Here is a 12,638-nt window from a genome sequence, read left to right on the forward strand (position 1 = left end):
ATTCCTGACCCTTAGGAATGATCTCACACATTTTACTGTAATTGAGTTTTCAAATGGGGACTGCTTTTCTCCCAGTCACTAGAAAGGTATTCGGTAAAAACTAGAGCAGTATTTTAACTATTATACAAATGGTGGGGTGAGAGAAAATACATGTCTATTAACCTGTACACAAAGACAGTCCTGGTTCTGTAAAATATCCTGCATTGTATAGAACATCCCCTACAACCATGATTTATCAAGCCAGAAACATCAATAATGTCAATGCTGAAGAAATTCCTCTCATCATAACCAAGTTTTAACTAAACTCCCCTGTTAATCTGTGATTCCCTGTGGCTAGCATTCAATTTCTTACATACTAGATTCCCAGATTTTACCCAAGCCTGCCTGAAAAATAATTAGAACTGATTAACTCAGAAGAAAATAAACAAGTGAATCAAGAAGTAGATGAAAATTTCATATTAAAGAAAATATTTAAAATATATGAATATTTCTATGATTTTCCATGTGTCTTTATATTATTAAATTTTATGTAATGTCTTCCAAAAGGACCCATATATTTAGTCTACTAATTTCACATTTGATTGCTTTTTCTGGTGGGCATTTGGAACTTCATGGTACAAGTTAAGGCAAATCTTCTCTTCCAAATTAAACAACAGCCCACATTGTTTTAAACTAAATGTCAGTACTTTGTAAAAGCTTGTCCTGATGCCTATAATAACAGTGAATTGGGGGAAAGTGCACAAATTAATCATATGCAGAGAGCTCATTTGTTATGTATGAGTTTCATGGGAGTGATTTAAATGTTTCAGGATTTTAAAGAACAGTATGTGTTTATGCCCTGAATACACTCAAAACAGGTGACAACCTTTGTATAATCAACTATCCAATTACTTGAACAACAAAGGATGGGAGGCAGGAATTGCTGATGTAAACTTTCACATGTCAGTGTCATACAAGAAGAATTGTAATATTAATTAACAAAGAAAGTTGACAGCTACACACAGTTCACAGAGCTACTTTTCAAAAGAGACCCCAGAAAGATCAGCTTTCCACCCTCCTGTGGCTGATAATTAGACAACTTTGGTCATGAAACTCATAGTCTGAAGTGGAAACTTTTTGCAAATATCTGAGCCTTACCTCAATTTCCATCTGAGATTTCATTGCTCATTCAGTATAGTCACCTACATTTTGTTAGTTCTCTGTCCCCTAAGCATTTTTCATCCACCCAATATGCATTATATTACAGTGAAATGTCAGCCACGCATGTTCCACCTGCTAAGAATGTTTCCCAGGGCCAACTTCTCCTCCTCTCCAGCTACTAATTTCTTTATTGGCTCTTCACTTTAATTTTTTCTCTAAATGTTATAATCCAATATTTTCTATCACACCAGAAGCTTAATAGCCATATTATAAAACCAAGTAGAAAATGAATGCTTGATTAAAACCAAGGTAATCCGCTCAACCAATTCACATTTAATACTCCATATATTGTGATGATGGAGAGGTGTTGATTTCTCAAGTGGTAAATCAGGAGGGAACTGCTTTTGAATGCCTTGTAATTGTTTCTTCACTTTAAAGCAAATCTTATCTGACTTTCTGTCTCAGTTGCTTTCAAAGGGTCTTAAGAGGAACATTGCTCCAATGCCATCTATATTTGAATTATACATGTATCTATGTGTCTGTGACTGAGTCTGTCTGAATCTCAATTTCAACAATAAGTTAGGGATTATTGGTTCTTGGAGCAATTTATTTCATATGGTTTTCTCATGTTAAAAATGAATGAGTGGTGGGCTTCTTCTGTCCAATAGTCAGTACTGAGTAAATATGAAATTGATTTATATAAAGCCAAACAGAATGAAGTAATAAGCTCAGATGTGTAATCAATCCAGAGGAGGGACAGGTTTTGTTTCTGACGTTAATTTAGCTGAATAAGGAGGAAGAATCATTACTGTTATTTCAAGATCATATTTGAAAGGAAAGAAAAATGGAGATTGGCTAGAATTTCATGGAAATTCCCACAGTGCAGTGAACTAGGGATGTTTAAAATAAGACCACTGTATAGCCTATATCAGTTGACTTAGGCTGACAGATCTCAAGGAAATTAGAGTTGCTTTTCCAAATCCCAGGATTTCAAGCTGTCTTTTCTCCCACCAGATAATTTTGTCAAAACACAGGAGAACAAGTAAGCCACTTCAGACAGTTATAATCTGTTCTTTTGCCAGCACTTTCTACAGCATTGGTAGGAAAAAGACTTCTCTTATCTCCCCAGAGTTCAGGCCTCAGCTGCAAATTGATGAGGTCATCCCTCAGTCTTTCACAAGTTCATTTCTTACCCATCAGGCCCCTTTCTTCTTCAGATTGCCTGGGCAACACAGATCACCTGACTGACACGTCTGATTCCTCTAACCTACCTTTTTCAGCTTCACCACACCTTCCTGTGTTTCATAGTCTGTTGTGATTTCAAACATTTCTATGCCATCTCCATCAACGATATTGTATGTGACTAAGCCATTTTCTCCAATGTCTGGGTCTTTAGCCTTCACTCTTCCTACTTCCTCCCCCGGGACAGCTGCTTCTGAAACAGACATCTGGTACACGCCTGAAAGAAGAAGACATCTACTTTTATTTTCCTTTTTTTTTGGCAGCTGTAAGACTTGAGATTTCATTGAATCTCAGTACATTTCTCAAAGGGTTTAAAATTGAACTTTCTATTGGTAGAACACAGAAGAGAAGTAGATGGATGGGAAGAGGGTCCCAGGTGGTCTGCTTGCTAGAAGAATGTGTTCTTTACAAAACGATAAAATGATATTGGGGTCCTGAGTGAGACGATGGGGTCACCTGTTACATGAGAGGAAGGAAACAAGTGATGGAGAACTATGAAAGACTCCACATATATGAACAGTTGAGTCTTCCTTTTTGCTTTTTCATTATATCCCATAAGTTAATTCCCAGGTTTCCCTGTACAACTGCTAATTGCTTGGGGAGCAAAAAAAGAAAACCACAATCACTCCTACATTTAGAAGCCTTCTAGCACTTCATAATTATTTTAGAGACAAATAAAATCTTTCAAGAATGTTTCTTTTTTACAGATATGTTTGTCTCTCATCTTACACTACACCCTTCCCAGTAGGTCAAGCAGTGAATTCTCTGGAAGCACTTAGATAGTTTACTCCCTCTATACTTATATTTATATTAATCAAAAGTATAAATGATGTCAGACACTCAAATGTATATTTATCAGGGATGGAAATGATGTAACATACTCCTTTGGCTCTGAAACTCAGTAATAAAAGGAACTTTATGATTCTTCCCTTAACAGAGGTACAGAATTAAGAAAATGTATCAATATACACTATGATGTTATAGGCTAAGTAATAATTTGTGGTAAGGGATAAAGGGGTGTGTGTGTGTGTGTGTGTGTGCGTGTGTGTATGTGTGGGTGTGTGTCTGTGTGTGTCTGTATGTCTGTGTGTGTGTGTGTGTGTGTGTGTGTGTGTGTATGTTTAGGAGTATTTAAGCTATACAAGACGGTAGGCAATTAAGTTTGTGCCTCTGCTATATATGCTATATATGAGTGACTGTACATATGGATGTATGAGATAGATGTTTTTCTATGCAGATGAATGTGAGTGGGCATATATCACTGTTTGGTATTGGTAGGTTTTCCTTCCTCTTTTGGAATCCTCAAAATCTAATATGTGTCTCATAGTCTTCTCCTTTAATATCTCTATTGAGTAGATTGCTACCTTTGGATTCCTTTGAATAACCAAGGTGTCTCCTTAATTGCCATACCTAATTGCCTTACTTTCTGCTTATTTATATTTTTAAGATTGAGTCTGGGTATGTGTATATATTTCTTTGAGCGCACATTATGTGTCAGGGGAGGTGCTTGCAGAGAAGAGAAAGGGGGTCAGTTGCTCTGTATCTGGAGATATGAGTAAATTTTGAGCTGCCTGATATGGGTGCTAGTCACTGATCTCAAGTCCTTTACTGGAAGAGGCTCTAATGAAAAAGATTCTCATTATAGCTGTTTTTTCCATTACTAGAAACCACAGAGTCATTATGATAATGTTATAACTATGTTCACATTTGTACACACGCATATTTGTGTTAAAGTATGGCTTTGGAAATTCCTTAGGCTGCTCATTACACTTTCTGTGCAATCACATTTTTATCTATAAAATGTAGGCTTATGTTAGATACTTATAATATTAGTAATCACTAATCAAATGATGGTGCAATTAGCAGCTATTATTAATTTCAGTATTTAAATATCATTTTATCTAAAGAGTTGTTTTATTTGGTGCTGGAAAGATTGCTTATGGATAAGAGCTCATGTTTTTCTTTCTGTGTACCAGAGAGTGGTTCCTAGCACTTAAACCAGTCAACTTATAAACACTTATAGTTACAGCTTCAAGGAACTCTGGCATCTCTGGCTTCTGTGGGTACCTTCACATAGATACATGTATCCCCACATAGGCACATTCATAAACACATAATTTAAAATAATAAATATAAAAGTTTATCTGATTTTCAGTTAAGTATATGTTTGTATCTATGTACACAAGAGTGCAGATACAGCAGAGACCAGAAGAGGGAGACAGATCCTCCTGAAGATGAATTACAGGCAGATAAGAGCCACCAACATCAGTGTTCAAAAAAGTATTATTTATTCTTAACTACAAAGCCATCTCTTCATCACTTTATTCATCTTTATTTCCCACATTAATTTCATAAATTTTGTACAATAATCAAAATAACAATAGCTAAATAATTATTGCCAGTTTTTTTCAGATGATGTAAGAATCAACACTTGCTGGGTTAATCCATATAGTGATAATTATATTTAAATTAGATACTAACATGTTGTCTTCTAAAAAACAGACAAGAATATCTCTCATCCTACAGGCCTCTCTTCAGCATTATTTTATGGTCTTTCCATAGAAAGCTGAGGTCTGGATGAACTCTTAAATTTTGGCAGCTTTATGGTTACCGTGAAAGAAGCCACGTGACTTCTGTAGTAATTTCAGAAAAGGCAAAACAGTAGGTTCCTGTGGTCTTGGAGTTCTTATGACCAGAACTCAGTCACAGAAAAGCTCATGCCAAGAGGAAGTAAAAGTCAATCTCAACTTGCAGCCCTGTAAGTTGTCTTAGAAGTGGGGCTTTCAGCCTCAGGCAGGCTGTCACCAGCCAATACTGGAGTGAAAATAAAGGATCAATCTCACCTAAGCTCTGCACAAATTGAAAAGTCAAGACACAAATAAATTATTATTTTAAATCACCAAGATTTGGGGCAGTTTGTTTTGGAACAATAAACAACAGAGCAAGGTACTGCTACCATGCAGGGTATTAATGAAGACACGGAGAGAAAGGGTAATTGATTTCTACCTCGCATGACTAATAACCTAGTAAGTAAAATACCTAAAAACACAGATTTTTTTTGTCTCTAGAGTTACAGAGCTATTAATATCTTCCTTTCTTCTCATTATCTCTATAATATCTAACTCTTTTGTGTGTTTGTGAGTAAGTTATCTTGTTTTAGTCTTTAACAAGAATGATGAAAATGGTTCTTGGTTTTCCAGACTTTTCTTTTTGAAAGCTGAATAAATTCAGAATGAGTGAAAAGACGATGATCTGACTGTACAGTAGTAAAATGACAACTTGACCAATTTCAACTACTTACTCTGTGGAAACTTTGGTGGGTTATCATTGACATCAGTCAGTGTGATCGTCACTTTGGTTGTCCCTGAGAGTCCTCCCATGTGTCCACCCATGTCCTTGGCCTGGATCACCACATGGTACTCCTCCTTGGCTTCTCTGTCCATATTGGGAAGGGCTGTTCTGATGATACCTGGAAGGTAAGCAATTAAAAAAAAAATCACAGCTATTCATTCATGACAAACTTTCAACAAGAAAGATATTTTAGATCTTGGGAAGGTATATACATAAAAAGAGTCTATTTGTTCAAAGAAAAGTCATTTTAACACAACAATTTTATCGGAAAGAACTCCTGCCCAAAGCATCTATTGTCAAGCAAATAATAAAGCTACTTACATAGTACTAATCAGCTTTGTTTTTCACTAGGCATGCAAATAACAATCTCATTCTCAGACACAACAATCTTGACCATTGAAAGGACAAATACCTAGTGTGTATACACATTTCTGGACTTATAGCAGAAACATTCAGAAAGCTAGTCCTACATGAAATTATTAGAAACATTTCTACATCCTATACAAAGTTTACAGAGGAGCCATAAATTTTATGCAATGCATTAATATCCTAATATTAATTTTTAAATAAGTGAACTGATGACTAAGGAAGATGTGCAAATCTTGTACAAAGATTCAGTCTACAACAGCTGTCACTGACAAGCATGATAAATTATTGAATTATTTATGAACTCTGTACATTGAAACACTATTTGTGTGAAAAAACATGCTTACATGCACCTCCAGGGATCACATTGAAGTGTTCACACTCATTGAATAAGGTAATATTTGTAGAATAAATACAAAGAGCAAAGAGGAAACATTGGTCTTTGATATGCCTTCTCAATGTTGACATGTTTCTTTGCAATAGCCTGGAGTTCCTGAGACCTTATTTTCCTCATCTGCTAGATAGTTTTGTATGTTTCAATTGGTAATTACTAGCCCTGGTTTCCCAAGATTAGAGTTTTTCAACATCTCTAAAACTCTAGATCAATTCCATATTTATCCTTGGTTTAACTCAATGACTAGTGGTAAATGGGTTTATGACACTATAGACAATAACTTTACAAGTTGTTGTTTGGAGAAAAGCAGTGAAAATGAATTAATGCATAGAAAAGTAGTAATTAAAAAACAACTGAGAAAGTACCAAATTGGGAAACAATATGTAAAAGCTAAAAATTGTCTGAAAACCTCTTCTAAAAAGTGTGTAACATACTATGGAGAAAGAAAAGGTCCCTGTTATAATACTATGGAAGATCAATTTTATAGGATTATAGTGTTTATTCTTGTTGAGAATCACTTTTCGTATAAATGAATCATAACATGGTTATAGTTTGTGTTGTGCATTGATTCGTTTTATTTGTTTGCTCTTTATTTCATAACATCCATTGGGAACCTATGCGCACAGTAAGAGTCATTGGAAATGTGCTGAATCTTCCTGTAACATAAACATTAACTACTACTCCTGACACTCCTGAGTTTACCCAGTGGCCTTCCAAGGATAATTTGAAAGTTAACTACTTTATAACAGTTTCTGTGTCTTTTAATATGGATCCAAAATTCAGAACAATTCTTTCTCATGAGTTGAACTTTTAAAAATTTATTGTTATGAGCTAGAACACTAATAAATATGTTTTACTCCATTCAACCATATGCCCAGCATGTACATAGGCTGTCAGGCCCTCATACCAACCATGCAGAGTGTCCCCTTTATTTCTGTCAAGTATAAGGAATTTTATAGTCAAAGCAATTAAAGGAACAGACATTGACTCCTTATTGACTCCAATGTGCAATCCTCTATACCTGTCTGGGCCTCCACTGAGAAGTAGGGTTGTCCTTCAAGAATACTATACACTAACTTGGCACTATTTCCGTAAGTGGGGTCGTCTGCATCAGAGGCTGTCACTTGGATTACTGATGTTCCTAAAAAGAGAAAGAACAAAATGAGCAATACCCACTAAACATTTCAAATACATTAGTGTTTACAGGGGTTCCTTTAATCTCAAATGCTGAACAGAGGCCCACAATTAGTTAATATGTTATTGTTTTCCTAAAGTTCAAGGGCAAAACACTCCACTCCATTTCTTCTTCCTTTTCTCATTTTCCTCTTCCTTTTCTTTTTAACTCTCAGGGCTTAAAACTAAACTTTCTATATTCACAGGGCCTCCTGTCTGGCTGTGTAATTAAAATAATAATATGAAAATCCTTGTCAAAAATTCTTAGAACTATGTGATGGAAATATTCAGTGTATCAGACAATTAAATAAAAATCTTCCCAGAGAGTGTAATAAATGATAATTAACAATGAATTGCTTTTCATGAAAGGACAGAGTGCACCCTGCTATCTGTAACAACAAATACATCATTTTATTGTTGCTTTGCCTGTAATAAAATTACTGCTAATACTAAATTTTAATTAATTTATGGTTATAAATATTATATGAAATTCTGTTCCTTACTGGCATGAAAATTGCATTTTCTCATCATCGTTGGGTCTGTTAGCTACGCAATAGAAATCATCAGTGAGTACCCAATGGGATCTAATTGACAAATTCCTAGGTCAGAAGAAAGGGAAATCAGGAATAGGAGGGAAGAATCTCATTGCTTTTTCTTTTAAAGCTTCATTGTCACAGTAACAGTCTGGGAAAGGGTATGCTGATCATTAGAGTAGAGAGAAAGGAGACAGAAGGAGGGGAGAAGCAATTATCCAGTTTATCTCTGCCAAGCAGTGTTTGGGTTAAATTCCATGTAAAGTGTTAACATTCCTCTGCTAGACATTTTTTACATCTATCTGACTTGGAGAATATTTGGTGTGAGGATATGACATTTTGAAATCTCTTCCAAGGTTATTTATTGTCAGAGTCAGGAGTCTAATCCAGTTCCAGCAATAATAAGACCCAAGTTCCTTCTCTGACATTGTCCCGCAGAGGCACGGTTCCTCCTGTCAGGATACAGAACTCATCTACATGGCTTACAGATAGTTGTCCCCTCCCTACCTCACGGGGTTTTCTATGACTTCCACGAGAAACACAAGAAAAATCTCACTCTTCCAAATACTCTCTTCAAAATAAGGTTTTTATCCTTATATATATATATACCATTGTATTTTTGAGCTATTTATCACAAACCAGGGACTATTATAGAAAATGGAAACTATAACAAAATCTTTATGGAATACCCAAGGAAGTTACTAACCATTATGATTTCATTTAATTCTACAATTTTGCTAAGTTGTTGTCAAATCTTTCTATTTTGCTTATTTACTTCACTCTCAATGGAAAATATTAACCTAATTTCATAGTTGAAAAGACAATAATTTAGGGAGGTACACAAAGGAGCCAAAGTTCACATAATTGTCTGACAAAAAAAAGTCAATAATTTCATATGGTATAGTAGAATGTCTGGTCACTGTCCTAAACACCAAAGTGTGCCCTGAAGAGAACTATAACAAGTCCCCTGGGTTATGAGTTTGGATGCCTAGCTAGCTACACTTCCTAATCCTGCTGCTTCTCATTAGAATTCAAGAGTGAAGACAGAGTAGACCAAAAAAAAAAAAAAAAAAAAAACAGGCCAAGAAAAAGGGATAGGATGGAGGGAGGAGAATCAGCCTGGGTTTGCTCAGTAAAAGAAGGCCTTAGTTTGCATGGAGGGCAATGGCATTTATTTCATAAGAGGCTCTACCCACATACTGGAAGGACCTTAAACGTCTAAGGTCACAGCTGTCTCTCTTGAGTAAGCTAACCGTCATCTTCGGTGCTTGTTTTTCTCATTTGTGAAATGAAAACCCTACCCCTGATTGTCTTTATACTCACTCAGGCTCATGGATCAGACAGCCTCAAAAGACCATAACCATGCATATTCTGTAAATTCACGTGGAAGTGATACCTAGGAGGCAGCTACTTGAAGAAACTTTTAGAATTCCATCACTGAAAATAGCAATGTGTATTTAAGCGTATTGAGATCATCAGATGATGACAGTGTTGAATGCATGCTGAATGGACTAAGTAGCACAAGTGACCCTGTAAAATTAGCTAATCTCTTTCTGCTTTTGTTTCTCATTTTTACATGACAAACTAGATCAACTGCTTTGCAAAGTTTAATTATAGCCAAGTTAAACACAATAGTATAGGTACACAATCAATTAACACAAATCCCATATGCAACTAACATTATAATTGCTGTTACTTATTGGACATCAATATGCTTTAGTGATTGGATACTTATTATCAATACTCTTTGAGGATGGCAAATTGCTAGTCCCATTCTACAAGGGAAGAAATTATATTAACTGGTGTCACAACAATCAGCTAATACTCCAAGTCAGAATTTGATAAACTGTTACATAATACCCCACTTTGACTCTTCATGGTTAATATCTATTGACTTCACAACCTCAAGTTTGTTATGAACATTTAAAAATTCAAGTTTCTGTGTCTATATCTGTTTTTATGCAACTTTGCATGGGTCCTTTCCCTTCAGTTTGTTTCTTTTGTCCTAATCCCAAGCATTAGCTTTTATTTCATCTTATTATAATATTTTCTTTTATCGTTATCCTTAGTAACCTATTTGTTTTCTATTGAGAGATAGAAATAGGAGGAATTCAGAGGGGGGATATGGGGATGAACTTGGAGGAGTAGAAAAAGAGGGAACCATAATCAGGATATATTGTGTAAGAAAGGAAACTGTTTTTAATAAAAGAAAAATCCAATTAGGCAAATTTTTTTGTCAATGTGAAATAAAGATGCAAGGCAGGCCCTGGCTCCTGAATTGGGAGGACAAGCACTAGCCTGTCCACCTACAGAGACATCAGCTACAAGTGGAGTAGGTGACCCCCACTTACGCACCCACATTGGACCTCTCAGGCACATTGGCGTGATAGGTTTCATGCAGAAACTCCGGAGGGTTGTCATTAATGTCCTGGACCTTGACAATGAATTCTGATGGTGGTTCCAGTGGCCTGTTGGTGTCCCTGTCCACTGCCTGAGCCATCAGTGTGTACTGGGCTCTCTCTTCTCGGTCCAGTGTCTTCGTGGCATGAATGTTCCCTGATTTGTCATCAATCACAAAAATGGTTCCGGCTCCTTCACCTGAGAGAATGTATTTAATGTTCCCATCACCAGAGTCAATATCAGAATGAAGCTAGAAAAAGAGAAAACAGGATTTGTAATTTCATGAGGAACACAATGAAAACTCACAGACTGATTGTTGCACTATGTACACATATGTACACATACACACACTCACACATATATCATGAGAGCTAGTCATTTCCACAATCATTTTCTGAATGATAAAATCTGGTCTTAGAATACTACCATGGCCAAGGTCATTAAGCTGGGTTCTGATAGGGCTAATACATAAGTTAATTTTTAATTCTGAGATTCAATGTTCTTTGTCTCTCCATTTCATATATTATATATATGCATAATATAAAATAGATGTGTACATATCTGCCTCAATATTTATTTTGAAAGAAACGCATGCATGTATTTTGAACACAGGTAAACATGAATTCATGCAGTATCTTTCTCTCAATGTTTACTCCCTTTTCTTCTCTAAGTAGAAATACTATTTTTACAGACTTCTTATGACCCCTCTATGATACATATACAAGCGTATCTTCAGAGATTCACAAGTGTTCCTCACTTAATTTCACATAATACCAGGCCAGAGACTACATGTTATTCTTGCATATTATTCTTGTAGCTTCCTTTAATTGTAACATCTGTAGCCCCTTCAACAACAACATTCAAGGGCTTCCTCATGATACTCCACTTGATATTGTTGTCAATTCTTTCAGAAATTCTCCTCAAAAGACACTTATATTGCTCAGGCTTTTGTGACTACAAGTAATTCAACTAATCAGACTTTTACAGATCTGCTGCCTAGTACTCAGGGTCTAACATCGGGAGCTGTTATCTTCTTAGACCACAAAGGATGGTGGAACAGGGTGATACGCATGTAGTCCTTAGACCCTTGGAATAATGCCCAGCATCCTTGGATAGTTCCAATTTTCCAGAGGATCTAGAGTCATTTTTTGCCTAAATCTATACTGACTATGGTCAAGAATACACTCTGTTCTGTTAGACACCTTTTCTACTAGCTCTGACCCAATTCTGCTCTGTGATTCAGAAAACACCTCACTAATTTTCCTTCAGAAGTAAACTCCCTGCACTCCCTTTCCTTCATCAAGATTTCTGTGTCCCTTGGCCTCCATTATCTCCTCTTGAAGGAAAATGTAAATGTTATTTCCATTGTCTTATACTACTGAAAAATAGCTAAGAGGTTTAAAAATATCCATTGAGTAAAACTTTTGCTTATGAAAATTCAGCAAAAATTAACTTCACAATAATAAAAAGTATTACTAATTTTCATTTAATATCAATTGATTTAATATTTTTACAAATATCACTTTCTTACTTTTAGCAAAATTTCTATGATGAATCTAAGGTCTATACAGCTTGCTCAAGATTCACAAAAAAACAACCCAACAACCTGAATGTACAACTTTTAAGATGTTTGTACCATTTAAATTTCCCAAAAGATATCTAATTTATTTGTAGTGGTTTAGCGAAACATCAAATATTTCAGCTCAGAGGTGAATACAAAGAGCACTTTGGTTGTAGACTCCAGGAATTCTGGAGCAGGGAAAGCATATAAATTTTATTTCAGAACTTGTTATAATCCACCATTTCAATGAAATATGTCTGATGTATTTAAGAGTTTGGCCACATGAAGTTATTTCATGGACTTTAGCAAACAATCATCATTCAATTTTCTTCATTGTCTGTGTTCCTCTCCCGTATCCTGCCTAAGATTGTTGTGTTCCTTCCCCCCCACCTTTGCTTCACAAGTGTCTAAAGGTAGAGGTTTAGTCCCATGAATGATGGCTGAAGAAGTAAAAATGAATGTCAAGCCATTGAAAGTT

General features: G+C 35.7%; 1 protein-coding gene across 8 annotated transcripts in view; it reads right to left on the reverse strand.

The window, feature by feature from the left end:
- Cdh11 (cadherin 11) overlaps window positions 1-12,638 on the reverse strand; it is a 158,278-nt gene that overhangs the window by 28,980 nt on the left and 116,660 nt on the right. For all 8 annotated transcript variants that reach the window (XM_005078646.4, XM_013119491.3, XM_040740751.1 and 5 more), the window contains 4 exons: window positions 10,555-10,849; window positions 7,515-7,634; window positions 5,684-5,851; window positions 2,412-2,599 (listed from right to left, as the gene is read on the reverse strand). In XM_005078646.4, coding sequence (XP_005078703.1) covers window positions 2,412-2,599; window positions 5,684-5,851; window positions 7,515-7,634; window positions 10,555-10,849 — 771 coding nt within the window. The remainder of the gene's footprint in view (window positions 1-2,411; window positions 2,600-5,683; window positions 5,852-7,514; window positions 7,635-10,554; window positions 10,850-12,638) is intronic.

This window comes from Mesocricetus auratus, unplaced genomic scaffold (genome assembly GCF_017639785.1).
Source record: "Mesocricetus auratus isolate SY011 unplaced genomic scaffold, BCM_Maur_2.0 Super-Scaffold_100714, whole genome shotgun sequence".
In the NCBI taxonomy this organism is placed as follows: Eukaryota; Metazoa; Chordata; class Mammalia; order Rodentia; family Cricetidae; genus Mesocricetus; species Mesocricetus auratus.